The 21,087-nt window shown below is 37.2% G+C and overlaps 1 protein-coding gene across 1 annotated transcript in view; it reads left to right on the plus strand.

The window, feature by feature from the left end:
* The first annotated feature begins 5,981 nt into the window (after positions 1-5,981).
* The window catches only part of LOC131065992 (probable amidase At4g34880), a 50,285-nt gene continuing 35,179 nt past the window's right edge, over positions 5,982-21,087 (plus strand). The window contains exons 1-2 of the mRNA XM_058000649.2: positions 5,982-6,708; positions 7,255-7,469. Coding sequence (XP_057856632.2) covers positions 6,175-6,708; positions 7,255-7,469 — 749 coding nt within the window. The 5' untranslated portion in view covers positions 5,982-6,174. The remainder of the gene's footprint in view (positions 6,709-7,254; positions 7,470-21,087) is intronic.

A 21,087-nucleotide genomic window follows, 5' to 3' on the forward strand; every position in this document is an offset into this window, starting at 1 on the left:
AGATGAGAAGGGGAAGGCAAACGTAGAGGAGATCAAAGACAAGCATAAGAAGATGTGGGTAAGAAAAGAAGAATCCAAAGCAGACAATGGATCTGCACCTGAATCTGGTGCAGGATCTTCATCCAACAACTAGGGCTTTATGCCTTAGGGGGAACTTTTCATGCAGATTCTAAGAATCCCCTCTTTGGTGATCTGCAATCGATTCCGGAAGGTTGGCGAAGGCTTATATCATATATGCAGATGTTATCCGGAAGTTTCAATGAAGATTTGATGCTCTAGTAAGTGACTCTATGCAAATCAAGGTAACTGGTTGCAACATTTATTACAATGAAGAATTAGGTTTTTGAAGGTTAAAAGGGCATTTCAAAGCTTCATTCGTCACAATGTGATTAAGAGAATAGTGCAGAGCATAAGAGAGAAGTGATTTGGTGATCTTAACAACTATTACAACGACCCTAAAGAGAATTCCAGTGCCCAGTTGCGAATTAAGGTATTTATCTGTTTTAGGCTATCGGTTTCTGCAAACCCTAATTTTTAAATGGCTCCAACTTCAGGAATTGCTACCTCGCTTGTCGTGGAAATTAAGGATAGAGCTCGACCTGCTTTCAAGAAACATCCTTTTAAATCTGTCAAGGATGATCCCGAAGGAGCGTTTTCCTTTGTACCTTATGGCATTCTTCACAATGAGGACATAAGGGCATATATTCACTGTGTTCTTGATGAACTCAGGAGTGCAAACATGTTGAACCTATATAACAAACATCTCGCGGATAGATTGGGAAACCTCAAGCCGAAATATCGACACTTCATGCCAAGGGTTTTTCTCAGTTCGTGCATTTTATGACATTTGATGAGAAAGAATGGATCTGGTTCATACTTAGCAGAATCCATGATAAATTTATGTGGTTGGATAAGCCTCACAAGATTACTCAGCAAGCAATCCAAGTCGTGATTTTTCTTAGCGCATCTGATGAAGTTCCTAGCCTGAGGAAAATATCAAACAACACTATGATTGTTGTCACTAGTTCTCAGTTTGACAAGAGAGCGATGACCATAAATGATATTTTGGAGCATGATGTCAAACTTGCATCAATGGTGGTTGGATATAAAGTTTATCATTCTAGTAGACACAACTCTATCTCTGGTACTACCATATACTTTGCCTATCTGATGTTGAAGGAAGACAAGAGGTATGATTTGTGTACGGTTCTCTTGAATGAGTTGTTAAACAATTTGAAGAAAATCAAACAAGACAAGAAGCACACCTTTAAATTTGGCACCCTTATCATCTGTTTGGCACTATATTTCATAAATGAAATCTTCGGTGTTCAAGGAAAGGTCCAATGGGCCTATGATAAGCTGGTTGCAATGCAAATTCAGGAAGGGATTATGGGAATTGGTGATGCCACAATGAGGATATCCACTCTATGGGGTTATTTCAAAACATTTCAGGCCACAATGAAGAGCAAAGAAAGAATCCCAAAGGAAATAGTGGAGAAGTATAAGAAAATAATTTGCTTCATGGTTGATAAAGACCAATGCTTAATAGAAGCAATTGAGCCAAGGACTGTGGATTCTTCCTATGGGTTATGAAGTTGATGTTGCTACCCTAGATGTCTATGCTCAACACATGTTGAGTCAGTCGGTAGATGAAAAGGAAGAAAGGTTTGGCACATTCAAGGAGAAAGACCTAGAGTTGCACAAACAATTCACTACACCTACTAGGAAGAGGAAAGTCTCAAGGAAGGTTGAGGAAGTAGCTGTTCAGATGGGATTCACCTAGGAGGAGGTGAAGCAGGCTAGAGAGAAACATGCACAGGTGGAGGCCAAAGAGGAAACCAAGAAGCCTAAGGCCGACTCGGCTCCCTCTAAAGCTAAACCAAAGGAGACTAAGTATGCCCCTATTTTGGTAGCACCATCTACAGGACAGAGCCCATCCGGAAAGGGAGTTTTGAAGCAAAGGGAGAAACCTAAGCGAACTTATGTTGTTGTGTCTCTAGTGGCCTCAAAGACAAAATCTTATGAAGAGGCAGGCAAGGCTATGAAGAAAGGTGGATTTGTAAGGGTGGTGAGGAAGTCGTGGTCTGGTGGTGCCCAGTAAAGCAAGAAAGCTAAATCTGAACATGCCCCTACCGTAAGACCCAAGAGAGGAAAACAAGTTAGAACGCAACTTGACAAAGACCTTGAATCTGGTGATTTGCAAGGTGAATATACAATTGTTCCTCCATTGTCAACAGACCAATTAATTGATGAAATAACTGTTGATGGAAACTTGAAGAATCTAGGAGCTTATTATGGAAATTTAGATGAGGCAGATCAGAGAAAGGTTGAAGAAGTTGTTGTTTTATACTTGCATAATTTTATTAAAACTCTAATTGAGCTGGAGCGGAGCATCCCTAAAGATCTATACAACACTATTGATGCAAGGAGGCTAACAGGTAGTAAAATTGATAAGGAAATGAAGGAAAGAGAATTGATAAATGTTTGCACCTGTGTATCCCATGATGAGGCCAAAAGGCTAATTGAAAAAGCTAACAAGAAAGAATTCAGAAGCAAAAACAGGTAACTGGTAAAACCCTCAAAGAGAATCAACCGGCTTATGCAACAAGAGTAACACAATGAAAGCAACAAGAAAACATAACAAGATTACATAAATAGATCATATTATTGCTTTAGAACTTCCAGAAACCATCTGGCTATCATCAAAGAACATCTGGTAGTTAACCGGTTACATGCAGGCTATCAGCTAGATACAATCTAACCGGGACTCTAAGAATCAACCGGTTCTCAAAATGTGAATCTCAATTCTACTTCCTCTGCCCCCTACAAATGATTACATAATAACATATTTATACCCACCGGAACATATTTGGGTTGGCTTCATCAAATTAAATTTACCAATGCAAGAAAATGAAACGTGTAACTAGGTCGGCCTTAAGAATTAAAGAAATCTTTCCAAAAAATAACAACCAAGAGGTGCGGTTCAGCAGGAAGGTCGGCCACATGCCAAAGAACATCGCACAAGACCCAAGATAGATCCACATGCCAAGAATCGCATTGGTAATGAATGAAAACCAATCGATAAGCACAAGAACTATCTCGAAACCCAGAAACAGTCAACCGAAAGCGATAACTGGCCGGAAAAGAACCCAAATGAACTGAAAATCTAGAATTAAGCACACAAACCAATGTGGAAACCGAAAATAAGATCTGCCATGAAAAGAAGGCAACTACCGATACCAACCGGTAAGAACACATAAAATTGCATAAAGAACTAGATAAGAACAAAACTGAAAGGAAATATTTTTGGTTGATGCAAGATTGCTCATCGACCAGGGATGCTCCTGCATCAGACAACCCAAGTAGAAAAAGATGTTCCATGAGGGGGAACTCATGAACATATAAAAGGATTCGGAATAAAGACCCCATGCTCATTTCTGATCCAAACATCTTCTTTATCTGCCAACCTCTGCTTTAGCTCCTCTGGTGCCTCGACCGGCTTCTCTAACCCCTAACTCTCTTTCTTTCTCTTCCTTTGCTTCAAATCTGCACAATGTCTCTATTTACTGCTCTCTTTCTTCTGCAACTCTGATTTGTTTTTGCCACAAGACTTCATCTGGTTTGTCACCATAAGCTCTCTGTCATCCGGTTCCATCTGTCTAGCAGGCTCATTTGTCAGATCCTTCTGCAAACTCATGTCACCCTCCGGCATAACCTCTACAACCGGTTCTATCAGATCTTTCTTCAAGTCACCTTCTGGTATAACTTCTGCAACCGGTTTCTCAAGACTCAGATTCTTCACCTCCTTTTATTTCTCCTTCAAAGAAATCAATGTGAACTTTTTCCCATCCTTCTCAATAGTGACTAGGTTTCTTCTAGAGTCATAAATAGCTCCTCTATAAAACTGCCAAGGTTTCCCCAACAAGACATGACAAGCACTCATAGATACATCACACAAAACCTCATCTCTGAAAGGCCCAATATTAAAATTCACCAAACAGTGCTCCTTTATCTCTATCTTTTGATCATCTTGCAACCAACTTACCTCATAAGGACAAGGATGCTCAAGCCTCTTCAATCCAAGCTTCAATCCAAGACTCTTCCTCTGAGCAGATCCAGTATGCTTCTTTTGAACAGAAGGGATTCTCCTTGCTCCGGTGCATAGTCAGATCCGATACCTTCACCTTCTGGTTCCTCACTTGCCCCACAACATTTGCCAGGTAATTCTCTACCAGTACTGCTACTACCTTTCCTTTGAGTTTTATGTTCCGGTTCTTTACTCCACTTAGGTTTTGATTCATCTTCCTTAACCAATTTCTTCATACTGTCACTCATCTGTCCTTTGAATTTCTCCTTCCCTTTATTATTGATTTACAAAATCAATTTAACAAAATTTGAATAGTGTCTATGTATAGGGGACCACTTTATTTAGAGTAACATTTATCTCATTCAATGAAATTAGATAATTAAAGTAACATTTATCACATCCTAATCAATTAAATAATTAGAGTAACATTTATCTTATTCCAATAAATTAAATAATTATAGTAATATTTAATAATCAATTAACTAATTATAATAATATTGAAATGATTTAATGTAAGAATGTTTCTTCGACAATTATGTATATTTTTTTTGTATCATCAAGAAAATGAGAAATAAAGAGGATTGTAAACAAAGTCTTAAAAAAAACAGTGAAGAGGAATGAAGGCAAAAACAAAAGACAATTATGAAGAAATTGCAATGCTTTAATATAAATTTTATATTAAAAATAAAATATTCATACCGAGTTATGTCGAGAGGCATCTACAATGATATACAAATATTTGTAAACAAAAAATTGACATGCAAGACAATTATGTAATATCTCCACATTATTTTACATATATGTTTTTAGAATATAAGTATACTAATAGATATTTTTAATAATCCTAATATTAAAAACAAAACTGGATGTTTACATTTCTATGAGAATTATAGAAAACAAATTAATCAAAATTATAAAATACGAAATTGTTCCCAAACAATTTGAAAGAAAAAAGCATCAAAATTATCTCTACCGCGAAAAATATCTCTAGCTTTGCATATGATGAAAATAAAGGACAATTTTGGCCCCAATTCTACGACAAATTTAGTCTGTATGCGTTCAAGAGTGGTCGGAATGAAAATGAGCCAGGCTCACATTTAAGCTACGACAGTGATTTCTTCAGTTTGCTGAATGCAATTCAAACCCCATCGACTTTACTCCAAGCTCTCTCGAATGAATCTTCACCTTCCATCGTTTGGAAATTTTGAGCCACTTTAATGAACCCTAATTTCCAAAAGTTTATTTTGGAGAAAAAAATTTGGGGGAATATTTTTGGAGATATCGACAGAAAAAGCCAAATGTCAGAATGTTCTCAAGCGAAACGTTTCTATGGCCTCTGTTAAAAGCTTTTATGACAATTGTTTGGACAAATGAAGGTCCGATGTCGACAGAGTTGTTTTCTGGTAGAAAAATGCAAGCACAGCACAGGCGCTCAAATAACGTACTGCGCAAGAAAAGAAATGATAACACGGAAACACAGAAAAATGCTAAAACAAAATCCAAATTTCAGGGGAAACAAAATTTGTAATATAAAGTTTCCTGCGCAAAAATTAAAGGAATTGGTTTTGATCTTTCTCTGCGAGGGTTTAATGCGAAGTATTTGGATATTTTGTCAGAAATGATCAATTAATATTCATAATACTTTTTTTAAAATTTGATGCAAAGTATTTAATATATTTGATGAAAGTGATGAAAAATATGATGTAATAAATGAGACGAGATCATTTCATCAACAATAATTCAAATAAATTAATTTCTAAAAATTTAGTTAATAAATTGAATCACTTATCCATAAATATAGCTATAGTTAATACTACCGAATAATACAATTTAATAATAATATACTCTTGCCTTTTGTGTTAAGATGAGAAAAAAGGTTTGTTTTTAGTGGTGGGTTGTATGGTTTATATTTGGTGCCAATGCTGCTTGTTTGTCATTACTTTTAATCCCACGAGTTCGCTTTGCCCATATTCAAACCAATGAATTGGCTGGTAAGGCTTTGTTTCCATTAAAGCTCCTGGATGTTTTTAGCTTAGCTCTTGAATAGGCCTCTTCAAGCTTAGAACATACCCAATTACATAGAAAGGATGTGCCGCTTCTTGTTACAGTTCTATTTGCTGATACTGTTTTTTTCTCATAAAACATGCCAGAAGGCTAATGCTCTCAACTATCCTCCTTTCCTTATCGAAGAAGCAACCATTCCACAAATTCAATCAGAATTCAAGGCAGGCAGGCTTAACTCCACAAGCCTTGTACAATTCTATCTCAACCACATTCAGAAACTTAACCCACAACTTCATGCTGTTATTGAAGTGAACCCTGATGCTTTCCTGCTGGCTGAAAAAGCAGATGCAGAAAAGCTAAGTACAGGACTGCTTCTTGGTGATCTCCATGGAATCCCTATACTAATCAAGGACAACATTGCTTCCAAGGATAAGCTCAATACCACCGCAGGGTCGTTTGCTCTTTTGGGATCGAAGGTCCCAAGAGATGCAGGTGTTGTACGGAAGCTCAAGAAGGCAGGAGCTATAATACTGGGCAAGGCTAGCTTGAGTGAATGGGCAGGTGCCAGGTCTCTCAATATACCCAAAGGATGGTGCGCTAGAGGAGGTCAAACGAAGGTCCTGTGCTCCTCACCTTATATAGAATCAATAGTAATTTGTTTCTCAAAACAACTTATGATACTAGGAGGTTGACCACTTGTACATGGTCTTGTTTAAAGACATAAATAAGGTTTTCATCGTCCATGAAAATTGGAAAACAATGCTTAGAAATATTTTAATCAACATTTTCGATCATATTCTTTGACAGATCATCATGATGAAAAGTGTTGTATGATTTTGGGATTCAAAACATTAATAAAAAAATTCTCTAGTCTTTTTTTCAGGTCTATCAAAATTTTGAGTTATTATAGATTGCAACTTATGGTTTTGTTGCTCTGCCATTTTGTTTCAATTTCATTTTAGTTTCAAGCTCTTCAAGATTTCATTTTGTTTCAATTATGAATGATTTGAGAGGTGATGCACTAGGCAATCCTGTTATATAATTTGTCCATACTCTACTCTCAGTGCCATTTACCATTTGGCCAGTAGTCAATATTAATGTTTAAATTGAATCCAATTAATAGTTTAATCTGAAGATATATTTGTGGATGTGAAATAATGCAGAATCCTTATCTGCTTACAGCTGATCCATGTGGGTCAAGCACTGGATCAGCAGTTGGAGTGTCAACAAATATGGTAGCAATGTCATTGGGCACAGACACAGCTGGTTCAATTCTCTGCCCGTCTAGTGCCAACAGTGTTGTGGGAATAAGGCCTACAGTTGGACTTACAAGCAGGGCCGGAGTCATTCCCGTTTCACACACACAAGATACTGTGGGGTAACTCTGGAACTTTATTAAGTTAGAATCTAGATTTCCTTTCATAGCTCATTGGAGATGTCAAGCAGGCTACTGTGCTCTTTTCCATACTAGCCATATCTCTACAGTTCTAAAGGCTGCTGATTCTTTCCATTCTAAGCTTGTTGTATTTTCGTTGTTTGTGGCCATTAACATAATTTTTTGTTTGATCCTTTCTTTCTTGGGTTGGAATCATATATTAATTACTAAAGTAGCAAGAAGCTGCCAGAAATTCAAGAGTAGAGTTTATCTATATTTTATCTTTATCAAATACAAGATTTTCTCTGTCCACACAATTACTTTCCATCTTCTTATATAGAAGACCATATATGCTTTACTTGCTTTTCAAAGGATAGAGATGTTTTTTGAGCTTTGCCAGAAATAACTAATTCGAAAGGAAAAATTTCTTGCCTACTAAAGAACATTTAAATTTCTAGGAACAAACATAACTTCTAATTATATATGCTCCTTTCCTAATTAGAAGAAAAGAACCTTCATATACTCATCCTCAAATAGGAAGGAAATTTTGAATCCCATATGCCCCTCCTCTAGTTGGAAGAAACTTCTGAACCCAATAGTTCGATACTATTAATCATTTCCTTACTTGTTTGACCTATCAAACCAATCCTCGAAATCAAGCCATTCTACTATTTTCTTTTCAGACATCTTTTTATGTAGACTTTTCTCATTATGGTCTTCAACCGTATTTGCTATTATCTTATTACAGCTTGCTTACCTATGCACAAATCATTAGCTTTGACCACATACGAATAAGAATAGGAAACTTACAAAGTTGAACCTCTTGGTTAGTTGTAATCACAACTTCATTTTTGTTTGTCATTGTTTTTTATATCTCTATCACCATCTCCTTCTTTCTATAGAATCTATTTAATCTTTCCTTGTTCTAGCAACTTTACTCCTTATCTAACCTTAATTTCCATTTCATTGTTTTCCTTCATTATTTATCTTCTTTATAACATAGTTCATCCCTCTCTTTTCGGTGAATCTTCAACCCACCAAACTTGTCCTCCATCTAAACCATTTTATCACATGTATAGACCTTTTCCTTCCCTTGTTAATCCTCTTTTGATTCCTGGCCTTCTTTGTGATCTCTAAATGGATCTTGAAAATATTCATAATTCAGTTGGTTGAGATGGCTGGGATTAAGGCGTAATTTACCTTGTAATTCAATGTATTATTCATGTGTTTCCAACATTTTTGGATAGTGTCTTTGAACTCCTAAGGTGTAATTGGGAAAAATAATTTGTAATTTATACTCGAAATCTTCACATTAGTTATGGCATTCATGAAGAAGGTCGAGTTGGTGATGGTGTTTCTAAACCTATTTTTAGCAAATCTATCAGTTTGGGCATGAGAATTGAGTAGTGGAGCATCTTGAATGTTATTGGTTGATCCCATATGAGTTGGGTGATGATTTTGGATGCCTACCTTAGGATATGGACCATTATGGAGAGCTACAAGTAAAAAATGCCATCTATTTGACTATTACTATTAAGAAAGTTATGTTTGCTATTCATGGCTCACTAGGAGTTACATTTACTATTCTTAGAAAAGCCTCTTCATTTTGAACTTGAGAGTTTTTTGCATTTACTATGGTTTAATAACACATTGTTTTGGAAAACTAATTGCATTATTTCTCTCTTATAACTCTATAAATTGGAGGCATAAGGCATTAGTCTTATGAGATTGTTTTACAAGTACAAAGGGGCTACTGGGGTAATGTTAAAGTTCAGAGTGTTAGTGTGTGGATTTATCTCTCCTTTAAAAATTAATACAGGTCTTCTTTCTTGTGTGAATTTTTTTTTTTGAAAAAAATTCTCCCAAGAAAATCTTGTGTTATCTATGGTTTGTTGATTTCTCTTGTTGCTGATTTTGCAATCAAAAAATATCTATCATATGATAATCTTTGCTAATTAAATAAATTTCAGATTTGCATACGCTTTTTGAATATTTTATAAAGTTGTTTCACCTTGTAAATCAACATTTGGTATCAAAGCTAATTGTTCTACATAGAGAGGTATGCTTTTCTATTAAGTGTTGAAGGTTTTTTGGTTACAATGGGAGTGTGTAGTCTTTTAATTTGTGGAAAGGAATGTAAACCATGACTTATAACTCCCATTTGGACATAGGAAAACTCAACAGTACCGGATAAAAAATGTGAAAGTTGAAGATGGAAGATCTCCTTGGAAAAGGAGATTAGCTATTTCCTGTTTCACAAGAAAAGAAGCTATGCTATATGTTTAATGAAGATTTGTCAAAAAAAAAAGACATTATGGCACAAGGAACCATGCAATTGTCTTGCAAATTCTGTCCTCTTAAATATTTCTGAGGCTACTACATACATATTGTGGAAAAGGATAGATGATATCGACCAAACTAAAAGTCTTACCAGTAAATTATATCTCAAAAGATGCTTATATTTATTGAAAATGAAAAATGATGATTCTATTGCAAACATTCTAAAACCCCAGGGAAGAGTAGAGTGATGTTAGAATTGTGGCAAAATGGTGCAAAGTGATGTTAGAATTGTGGCAAAATGGTGCAGGAGCACCTAGACCAAGTTGCTCAACATAATGTCCATATGGAGTCAAATCACATTTTGGTGAGAATAAGGTCTATTGTGACCATTTTTTATGTAATTAAGTCAGTTAGAGTCCTGTTGTGTAGTCTTGTCAATATTGCAATTTTGTATACCTTGGAAGTTGAACGGTCACATGTTTGAAAATCTGTTATGTACCGTTGGTATTGTTGTGACCGTTTCACACATCGCCCCATTAGAATGGAGACCCCCTCTTTTTTCTTGGGGTTTTGCTTTCCCTTAGTTTGGTTTTCTCTCTGCTTGCTAGGTTTGGAGTGAGTGAGTGGTCGAGTGGGCTGGGTAGATTAGGGTTTCTCTCTGAGAGCTCGTCTTAGGGTCTCTTTCAAGTTAAGTCCAGCCTGGTTTTGGGAAGTCCTTAGTTGTCTCCCCGGAGCCCTAGGTTTGCCTTAGTGGATCTTTTCCTTTCAGGGGAATGAAGATGGATAGGATAATAGGTCTCAGGACAGGGTAGGTCTGGATTGGTGGTTTTCTTGTCAGAATCTTGTTTTCCTCCCAGTCATAGTTGATTGAGCAGAGTCGGTGGTCAAAGAGAGATGGAAGTAGTGATTTCTGAAACTGATGAACAAATGCACTTGATGATGATTGAAAGAGTTTTGAAAGGATATGATCAAGGTTGTTGACTTTTGAGGCATAATTGGGAAAGTTGATACATTCTTTGCGTTGAAGAAGAGTTTTTAGGTTTTGAAATGATGAAAGCCAGCTTGGGAGGAGATTTTCGCTCAAAGCCAGCCTGGGAGGGGATTTTCGCTCCTGACCCTTCCAAAGGGTCCAGAGCGAAATCTTCCTTTCTTGCCTTCCTTTGGCCCTGAAAACCTAGTTGGACCTTGCCTAAACCAAGTTAGATGAGGAATTGTCTTGATTGTGAAACGAGGAAGTTGATTTGATCAAATTTGGAGGAAAACGAGATGAACCAAGGTGAGAAACTAGCCAAGAATAGGGATTTCGCTCCTGACCCTTCCAAAGGGTCCAGAGCGAAAATCCCCTTAAACATCAATTTCTCACTTCTCAAGGCCAGGATCATAGCTTCCTTAGGCATAGTAAGGGCAATTTGATATGTTCTATCCCTAGGGAGTGATTGATGATGGATAAGGTGAAGGATTTTAGTCAAGAAGATGAATTTCGCTCCTGACCCTTCCAGAATTTCGCTCCTGACCCTTCCAGAGGGTCCAGAGCGAAATTCTTGAAAACAATCATTTTTCCGTTGGCTAAAGTCAGGATCTTGATGGAGATGCATGAGGAAGGATCTATGTTTGCCTCCCAAAGAGAATTGGAGTTGAAAAGGTCAAGAGTCAAGCTCAAATCATGATTTTCGCTCTTGACCCTTCCAAAGGGTCCAAACCGAAAATCTTTGTAGCTCTCATTTCCTTCCCAATTTTGGCAAAGTGTTGGTTTCTAGGGCATGTTGGGGATGAATTGGTATGTTCTTGCCTTGAGATGGAGTTGGATGATTTTGAAGAGCAAGATTTTTAGCCTAAAAGAGAATTTCGCTCCTGACCCTTCCAAAGGGTCCAGAGCGAAATTCGTCATAAACTTCATTTGCTACCTTGTTTGAGCTTGAAACCTTGTTCCTTAGATGGAAAATGATCTAAGTTTGCCTCTTGAGGTGGTTTGAAGTTGGAAAAGTGAGTGATCAAGCCTAGAATGAGATTTTCACTTCTGACCCTTCCAAAGGGTCCAGAGCGAAAATCCTCCTAGACCTCATTTCCTTCCCTATTTGACCAAATTGTGATGTCCAAAGCATGTTGAAAGGGAAAATGGCCATGATCTTGCCTTTGAGAGTGTTAGATAGCATTGAGGAATGAGGGTTTTAGCCAAGAAAGGAAATTTCCCTCCTGACCCTTCCAAAGGGTCTAGGGCGAAATTCCTTACAAGCCTACTTTTTTTACCTTTCTTAGGCTTAAAACCTTGCTCCTAGGGCGAAGAGAGATGAGATTTTACCTTGCAATGAAGTTTCAAGTTGAAAGAATGATGATTTTTGGTCAAGAATGAGATTTTCGCTCTTGACCCTTCCAAAGGGTCCAGAGCGAATTTTCTCAAAACCTCTCTTTGCTATTAACTTTGTGCTAGATCAAGTGTTGGCTAAGGTAAAATCAAGAAGGAGATGTCCCTAAGAGTGACTTCAAGTTGCTAGAAATCATTCAAGTTGAAAGGATGGAGGAATAGCCCTAAAACAAGATTTTCGCTCCTAACCCTTCTAAAGGGTCCAGAGCGAAAATCCTAAAATCTACCTATTCCTTTCAAATTTGTGCCAAGCCATGCCTAGACCAAGGTGAAAGATGCCCTTGAGATTTCCTTTGAGTCGATTGTTGTCTCCAAAATGATGATTTTGGGCTAAGAGGAAGAAATTCGCTCCTGACCCTTCCAAAGGGTCTAGAGCGAAAAACCTTAAAACCACCTTTTTCTTCAAGATTTGAGTGAAGTCAGGCCTAAACAAGGGTGAGAGATACCATTTGGTTTGCCTTGGATAGACTCTTGACGATCAAAGATGCATATTTTGAGCTAAAATTGGAATTTCGCTCCTGACCCTTCCAAAGGGTCCAGAGCGAAATTCTAGATAGGTCCTGTCCCTGGCTAGGTTTTTGAATATATTTGACCTTTTAGGCCTTGTGAGGATCAAACCAATACTGCCAAGTTGAGAAGAGGATTCAAAATGAGGGAGTCTAGATAAGTTGAAGTGAAGGAGATTGAAAATTAGGCTTAAAGGGTGAAATTCGCTCCTGACCCTTCCAAAGGGTCCAGAGCGAAATTCCCAAAATGCAATGTTTCCTTCAAGATAGTGTTGAGCCAAGTCAATGGTCAAGGTAAATGGACCTTGGAGATTGCCTTAGAGAAGGTTGTTGATCAAACGAAGCTAAGTTTTGACCTAAAAAGTGAAAATCGCCCCTGACCCTTCCAAAGGGTCCAGGGCGAAATCCTTGAAGATACTTATTATTCACCTTGTTTAGACTAAGTTAAAGGCAAGTTGCAAAATTATGATGATAAGAGCATGAAGTGATGACAAATCTAGGTTATGGGATTTTGATTAATAGAGTGAGTAAACCTAGATAAAAAATGCAAACAAGCCTCCATCACACTTTGAACATTTTAGTGCCTATGGAGAATGAGCCTTGATCGAACCTTGATCAAGCTTTAGCATTCACCAAGCTAGCTTGTATCTTTTCATTAAATTTGCCAATTAAAACTCATTTGGGAGACTAAGACAAATTCGCAGAAATAAAGGCACTTATAAATTGATTAATTAATTTTTCTAAGCCTTGAAATTAATAAAGAATCCACCTTTAGCTTTGAAATTAATTTAAAAAATTTTAAAAATCACATTTTAGCGCTCAAAATTCATTATTTTCACTTTGCAATCAAGTCGGCCAGCTTGTAAAGTGGTTTTATTTTATTTTTTTTACATATTTGACAAGTCGGCCTAGAGGCAAAATGAGGTGAGCGCCCTATAAAGGGAAGGTGTTTTGTGAAATCATTTATCATTCATTCATTGTCTCTCATGTGAATTTGAGGAGCAAATGTAGGAGTGCGAAATTGGGCAGATTGAAGGTTAATTTCCAGATTTTGGAGAATATTTGAAGGCTGGTTAAGGGCGAACTTCTTGCTGGAGGCTGATTGAAGGTTGAAGCCATCATCAAGAAGGACCTGAAATTCAAAACAAACATCTTCATCCAGCAAATTCACATTTTTCTTATCCATTCATTTCAAGGTTGATAGTTAGAATCAAGGAAAAGGTATGTGTAATCAGATTTCTGAAAGCTTATTCAAGATTTAGTTTGATTTTTCATAGCAATCCTTTGAAAGTCTAAGTCTTGTACAATCAGATTTCAATTCACAATTAATATTAATTTGGAAATTCATAGTTCTAAGGATTTATCACATTATTTTCAAATTAATATTTATTTATTTCCTTGAAAAGACTTAAATCACATACCTTAAGGTACTATGCTCAAACCTAACTTTAAGCCTTTCTTGTAGGTATCAAATGACGACCCCCAAGGCCAGTGGATCTACTACTCGGCAGGGTCTCATCAAGGAGCTCATCAAGGAGGAGCAGAAGAATACGATCTGGAAACATTTGATCTTGGTCCACTTACCTCTGAGCAAGCCATGGAAGAAGCAACTGATTCACTAAAAGCGCTTAATGACAAACTCAAAGAAGAAATGGAAAAGAATAAGAAACTAGAAAAGGAGGTCAGTGCTTGGAGGAATTATTTTAGCCATCTTAATCAACCTTTGAGACGACAGGATCCAGCAATATCTCCTTTGCATGCACTTCCTCTTGAATCAATAAATGAGGCAGAAAGTGTAAAGAGCTTGGTCCAACTCATGAGTTCTTGGATTGATGAATCTTACAAGGTAGCCATGGAATTTGCAACAAGGATGATGAAGACAGTCCACCGTGCTATCCAAGTTCTTGAGATCATCCATAATCTATTGGTAACTGTGGATGCATTTGCTCACACTAGAGATGTTGTTATCCCGATCTTGCAAGTGATAAGAAGGACTCCAAGACGGGTTCTAGCGCAAGAGAAGATAATGAATGGAGAAGCCCATAGCCTTCTGCAGTGGTCAACTTTGCTTCAGATAAAGGAAGTTCTTTTCGAAGATATCAGTTCCAGATGTAGCCGAGTTGAGGAAACCATCCACCCTATTCAAGACAAGGTGTTTGAGGTATTGTGTACGATCCTTGACAGAAGAATTGAGATCGAGACGGATGTAGACATCCAGGAATTGGAAGACAAGATCAGGATCATCTTTTGCAAAGAGGAGAACACAGTCACCGAAGAGCAGCGAAATCAGATGCATGCTACTATGTTCCTGATCAAGAAAACAAAAGAGCTTGAGCATGGATGGGAGGCGACCCTTCTCACAGCTTTTGATCAAGTCCTTCACTTGGAAGAACGAATGAAGAATCTTCCTGAGATTCCCATTGCTGAGATTGAGAAGATTACGTCCAGATTCGTTGAATATGCTAGAAAAGAGCATAAAAAGGGGAACAAAGTTCTAGATGAAAAGTTGTTATAAAATGATGTGGCAACTTAATTCCTATTGGTCTATGTCTCCTCGTTATTTGTGTCAATTCTTATTGGCTATGGATTGATAATGTCTATCTAAATGGGGACTTTTTTGTAACAAACCCTAATAAGGGTTTAGGTGTCAGATTCTCAGCCATCAATCTTCTTTTGATCCAAGTCGTTCATTGTATTTGAGAGTACTATATAAGCCCTCACTCATTTCATTTTAAAGGGGTTAGAGAAAAAGTTAGAAAAAAGTAAGAGAGAGAGAGTTAGAATCTTTAGAGTTTAATATTGTCAACAGCATAGAAATAAGTAGTGAAGAGAGAAAGTTGAACAATTGTTGTTTATTTGGCTATGAGATCAATGAAATATTGAAGTTATGGTGTTTTATTGCAATCTTTGTGGCTATTTTCATGGTTGTTTGTCTTCTTGAATCACTCTTAGTAGAGATAGCATTTAAGTTTTAAGTTTGAAGGACGAATGTTGTGCTTGATCTTTGATAAGACTCACATTCCAAACCACTAGCTCCTTACTGATTGTAAGAACGCCCTGTGTGGTCAACTGAAAACATCGAGATTGTTTAAGAGTTCAATCATTGTTGGAGGCATTGATATGTATCTTACTGATAGTATCTATCCCCTTAGTGATTTGAAAATCATTGAATCCCTTTAGAAGATCGCACCAATTCCAGTGGAGTTGTAACCTCTTGGCAATACTGAAATTGGTAGAGTCCTATCAAGACCAATCATCACTGAGTAATTCTTAGGATTAATTTAGTCTCGCCTCCTTGAAACCTTTATCTTTTGATCTTTTTTGAAACATCAGTTAGCATTAGGAAAATCCTGTTTCCTCATTTGAAAAGTAGTCACACGAACAAGCTTTCTCTGAAAGTACGTAAGGCCCCTTGAAAAATAGTAAACACAACAACCACTGGTGCTTATCCACGGGTAGAGAACCTACATAAAAGAACCTTGGAACTTTTCCGATTGATCCTTCTGCGATATCTTCAGCATTCGAGAGTTTTACTCAAGAAAGGATAAGGTACCTTTAGGTATTTTATTCTATGTTTGGTCATGTACAAAATACACATCAACAGGTATTCAGTTGTTACATGTTTAAAAAGCCTCTCAAACTTCAAGGGGGGATTGTTGAAGGAATTTTAGTGGAAATCATATAAAAACATACTCTGTTTCCTGTCATTTTCCTGTGTTTTTTGAGTTGCAGAGTTCTGTACGGCCCCGTACAGAGGGTTCATGATTGCAAATTCATGTGAATGTGGAAGTGCAGTGAATCTACTTTGATTTGGTGGTAGTTTGATAGAATTTCATTAAGAAACAAGTGAGTTTGATTGGATTTTGTAAAAACTGTCTATAAACCCTAGGTACAAGGATTTTGAAGGAAAAAATGTAGTTTGCTGACCATTCCATCATTAAAAATTGGGCCAAACGGTGGAATGGAGGGATTGGGTGCCATCTTCGTGTTCCTGAAGTCATTTGAGCAGGGAATGGGGTTTGGAGTGATTTTGAGTGAGCTCTAGCCTAACATCTCCATGTGTTAGGCTTAGAAAACGTAGGAAGAACAAAGAATTTGCAAAATAGTCAAGTGTCAGTGAAAGTGGGTGGTGAAACCTGCAAAATTGGTTCTTATGTGATGTCTCCCAACTGTTGGAGTGGAGATTTGATGAGTTGTGGGAGAAATTGAAGCATTTGCTTTGGAAAAGAGGGTTAATTAGGCCTGAAACCAGATTACTAGTCAATTTTTGAAAGGAGTAGTCCAAAACAACCCTAGGTACCTGTTGAATATATTGAGGATAAGCTTAATGGGTATCCAAACATGTCTCCATGTGGGTCTGATTCCATCAGTACAGGCAGATATGCTCAAAAGAACTAGTTTTGAGGGCTACTAGGAACCAGCCCTAGTTGTGAAGAAATCCCTATTGAACCACACCAAAGGCTGTTGATTTGTGTTTTGTTGGGTCATTTGGGGTGTCCTAAGTCGCAAAGGAACACTAGTTTATTGAGTGGCTGGATTTGAGTCTCTTTCTTAGATGATGTGTATTAGTAGCCATAACTAAAGGTCGTCAAGGGGATAGGTGAGTTGGGAGAAAGACCTCCTCTTTGATGAATTTGCCACTGTAGTCAAGTGATTGAGTTGAGAGTGGTTTGTATTTCTCCTCCCTTCTCTGCATCACAAAAGGGACATGTCAACAAAAAGTAAAACATAAGAAAATTAGTTCAAACTACTCCATTGGAAAAGTCTTCTCATAACAGTGACAATGATGCTTTATTTATTTTTGTTAACATTATAAGTGATGATTGTTAAGTTTATTTAAATTCTGTGATCAAGAGGATAGAAGAGATGAAGATATAGTCTGGAATTAAATTTGAACTCCAGTAGTGTGAATGGAAGGAAGCACAACACTTACTAATTTCGGTATTGTTCTCCTCCTCATTGTATGCATGTTATATATATGTGAATGAAAGGGTACGTAGAGAAGAGATATGTCTTCTCACATGGGAAGACACATATCTTCCCTACATACCACTTATAATATCACAACACATTAACAAACATATCGCTTGCTTGACTGATCGCTATTTATTATAAATCATTTAATCCCAGCCCGTTAACATGAAGGGGTGTGACCGGTGGCAAACACCATAATTCGATTTTGATTTATTTATTGTTTATTGTTAACATATATACTAATATGTTAACATGTTATCAATTCATGCATCGGAATTTATGGAATTGTACGACCAACGTTACAAGAATTAACACTCCCTCTTAGCTAGGGAGGACATATTTCATGTTAGAGAAAACATCACATTTCATCCATTGATTGTGAAGAGAAGAGATATCACACCATAGTGATATTCAAAGATATGGTTCAACAATGAATATCAAGTCTCATGATACTCACCATAACTCATAGTTATCAAGTAAGGTATGTGCACTGGCATCAAGTCACATGATAACCTACCATACTAATAATGATTCATGGCATGTCCATGAATATTATGTCCAATATATTCACCATGAAGATCTCTATCATAATTATGGTTTGTTTAATGATATCAACCAACTGATATCTACCATAATGTCTCAGAGATATATACTATCATGACATGTCCACAGATATCAAGTCACATGATATCCATCAAGATAGATAAATTGATAATTGTAAAATCGCCACCTTACAATATCAATTTGAAACAACTGTTCATTATTGAAAAGTCCTCACCCTTCAATAATGTTCACAGGGGGGCCCATGAAGTCATGGAGTCACACACATGACAATTAAAAGAGTTTACACATTAAACATCTTAAATATATTAGTATATCAGAATAAATGAGACTCTATCTCGAAATTAAATAACATTTTCAACCATACCAAGTTTATCTCTAAAGTGTTCAATCTTGATCTTGGAGAGAGGCTTGGTAAGAATGTCTGCAATCTGATCACCTGTACTAATATAATTCAGTCGGATCACATTCCTTTCCACCATATCTCAAACATAGTGATAAGGAATCTCAATGTGGTTAGACCTGTCATGAAATACTGGATTCATTGAAAGCTTGATGCAACTCTGATTGTCACAATAGATGACAGTAGGATTTAAGGGCTGACCAAACAGTCCTACAAGCAATTTCCGGAGCCTACTTCTCTTGCTCCCATGGATGCTGCAATATGTATTCAACTTCTGTAGAACTCTGAGCAACTGAAGATTGTTTTCTACATATCCATGAGATCATTCCTGATCCTAAACTGAAGCAACATCCTGATGTGCTTTTCCTGTCAACTATGCTTCCAACCCAATCAGAATCAGTGAATCCATGTAGGTCAAGGTCTACATGTTTATATTTCAGACCAAAGCCAATAGTTCCTCGAAGATATCTCAGAATATGCTTTGCAGCAACAAGATGTATTTCCCTAGGTTCACACATGAACTGACTTAGTGTATTAACAGCATAACATATATCAGGTCTTGTGTTTACCAAATACATCAGAGATCCAATAATCTGTCTGTAGAGGGTAGGATCTGCAAACTCTGATTCTGCAGTTGCTTCCTTTAGCTTGTGCAGATTTGTCTCCTTAGTTCAATTTGCCTTTGTCCAAGTATGTATACTTTGTAAGCCTTAGAGGTTTCACTGTACCCAACAAATACCCCTTTCTTTCTAGAAGGTTCTAATTTTGATCTCTTTTCTTTGGGAACATGAATATAGACTAGACACCCAAAGATCCGGAGATGACTTATGTCAAGTTTGTTACCAGTAAAGGCTTCTTCAAGGGTTTTATTATCAAGAAGAGAATGAGGACATGTATTTTGAATGTACAGAGCTATCTTAGATGCTTCAACCCAAATTGAGGTTTCTATATTTTGGTCAAACAACATAGCCCTAGTAGCTTCTACTCTAGTCCTAATCTTTATTTCAGCTACCCCATTTTGTTGTGGGTTATAAGGTACAGTTAACTCCCTCTTAATCCCAGCATTTATACAATAATCTTTAAACATATTAGAAGTGTATTCCCCCCCATTGTCCGTTCTTAAGGTTATGATTTTCTTACCTGTCATGTTTTCTACAAGAGCTTTGAATTCCTTAAATTTAGAAAGGATTTCTTCAGACTCTTTGTATCTCAGAAAATATATCCAGGTCTTCCTAGAATAATCATCTACAAATATTACATAATATAAAAATCCTCCTAAGGAGGGTACAGACATGGGTCCACATAAATCAGAATGAACTAATTCTAATACATTTTTGGATTTACTGTTGCTAGAATTGAAAGACCCTTTAGTATTCTTTCCCAAGGCACACCCCTTGCATGCTCCTTCAGAACTGTGACTTAGCTTGGGTAAGCCAATCACCATCTTCTCTATCTTAGGTAGGGCATGGAAATGAAGGTGCCCTAATCTTCTGTGCCAAAGTTCATTCGAATCTGGAGTCTCATGAATCAAGGCTTGAGGTGGAGTGGTGCAAAGTCTGTAGAGGCTCCCTTGTCTTACTCCAATGGTCTGAGCTTTCTTGATGGTAGAGTTCTTTGGCCAAGCAAGTACCTTTCCTTCCATAGAGGTTAATCTGTAACCCTTATCTTCAAGTGCAGAAACTGAGACAAGGTTTCTCTTTATACCAGGTACAAATAGAACTCCAGTCAGCTGTAGGGATATACCTGACTTTAGGTTGATATTGCAAGTTCCTATTCCCATAACTGGATAATTTGAGTCATCACCAATTGTCACTTCTTCATTTGAAATTTCCCCAAGTTTATATAGGTGCTCACGAAATCCATTGATGTGTCGATATGCTCCGTTGTCAATCACCCATGTGTTGGAACTAGAGGTGACTTGACTAGAGAGGGCTGAGTAGAAGACTAGTTTCTCGGAATCACTCCCTTTCTTAACTTCTACCATTGAAGCCTGTTGCTTGATCCTATCTAGACACTTCATTGCATAGTGCCCATATTGGTCACATCTGAAACATTGTACTTCAGAAATGTCTCTCTTCTTCTTTGAAGACCCCTTTCCATTTGAGTCGTTGTCCCTCTTTCTCTTAAAGTTCTTCTTCTTTCCTTTCTTGTGGGAATTAGAGTTTAGAACTTGAATGTCCTCATTACCATTGTTTTGTTTTATTCCTCTTGTGACAAGCCAAGATTCCTCTTGAATGCAATCAGTTTTCAATCTATCAAACTTAGGAAATTTAGAACGAGCACTGATTCTTTGAATGAACGATTCCCATGAGGTAGGAAGTCCATTTAGGGCCATCATAGCAAGTTCTTTGTTGTCTACTAGATGTCCAATAGTGGATAGTTGATCCCTAAGCTCAGTGATCCTCAAGAAATAGGATGTAATTGTCTCTCTCCTTTATTCATCTTTATATGGTGTAGTTGATGCTTCAAGGTGAGAGCCCTGCTACTGTTGTTGATTTCATAAATGTCAGCTAGGGCTTTGAACATCTGAAAAGC

Source organism: Cryptomeria japonica, chromosome 3 (assembly GCF_030272615.1).
Source record: "Cryptomeria japonica chromosome 3, Sugi_1.0, whole genome shotgun sequence".
Taxonomy (NCBI): domain Eukaryota; kingdom Viridiplantae; phylum Streptophyta; class Pinopsida; order Cupressales; family Cupressaceae; genus Cryptomeria; species Cryptomeria japonica.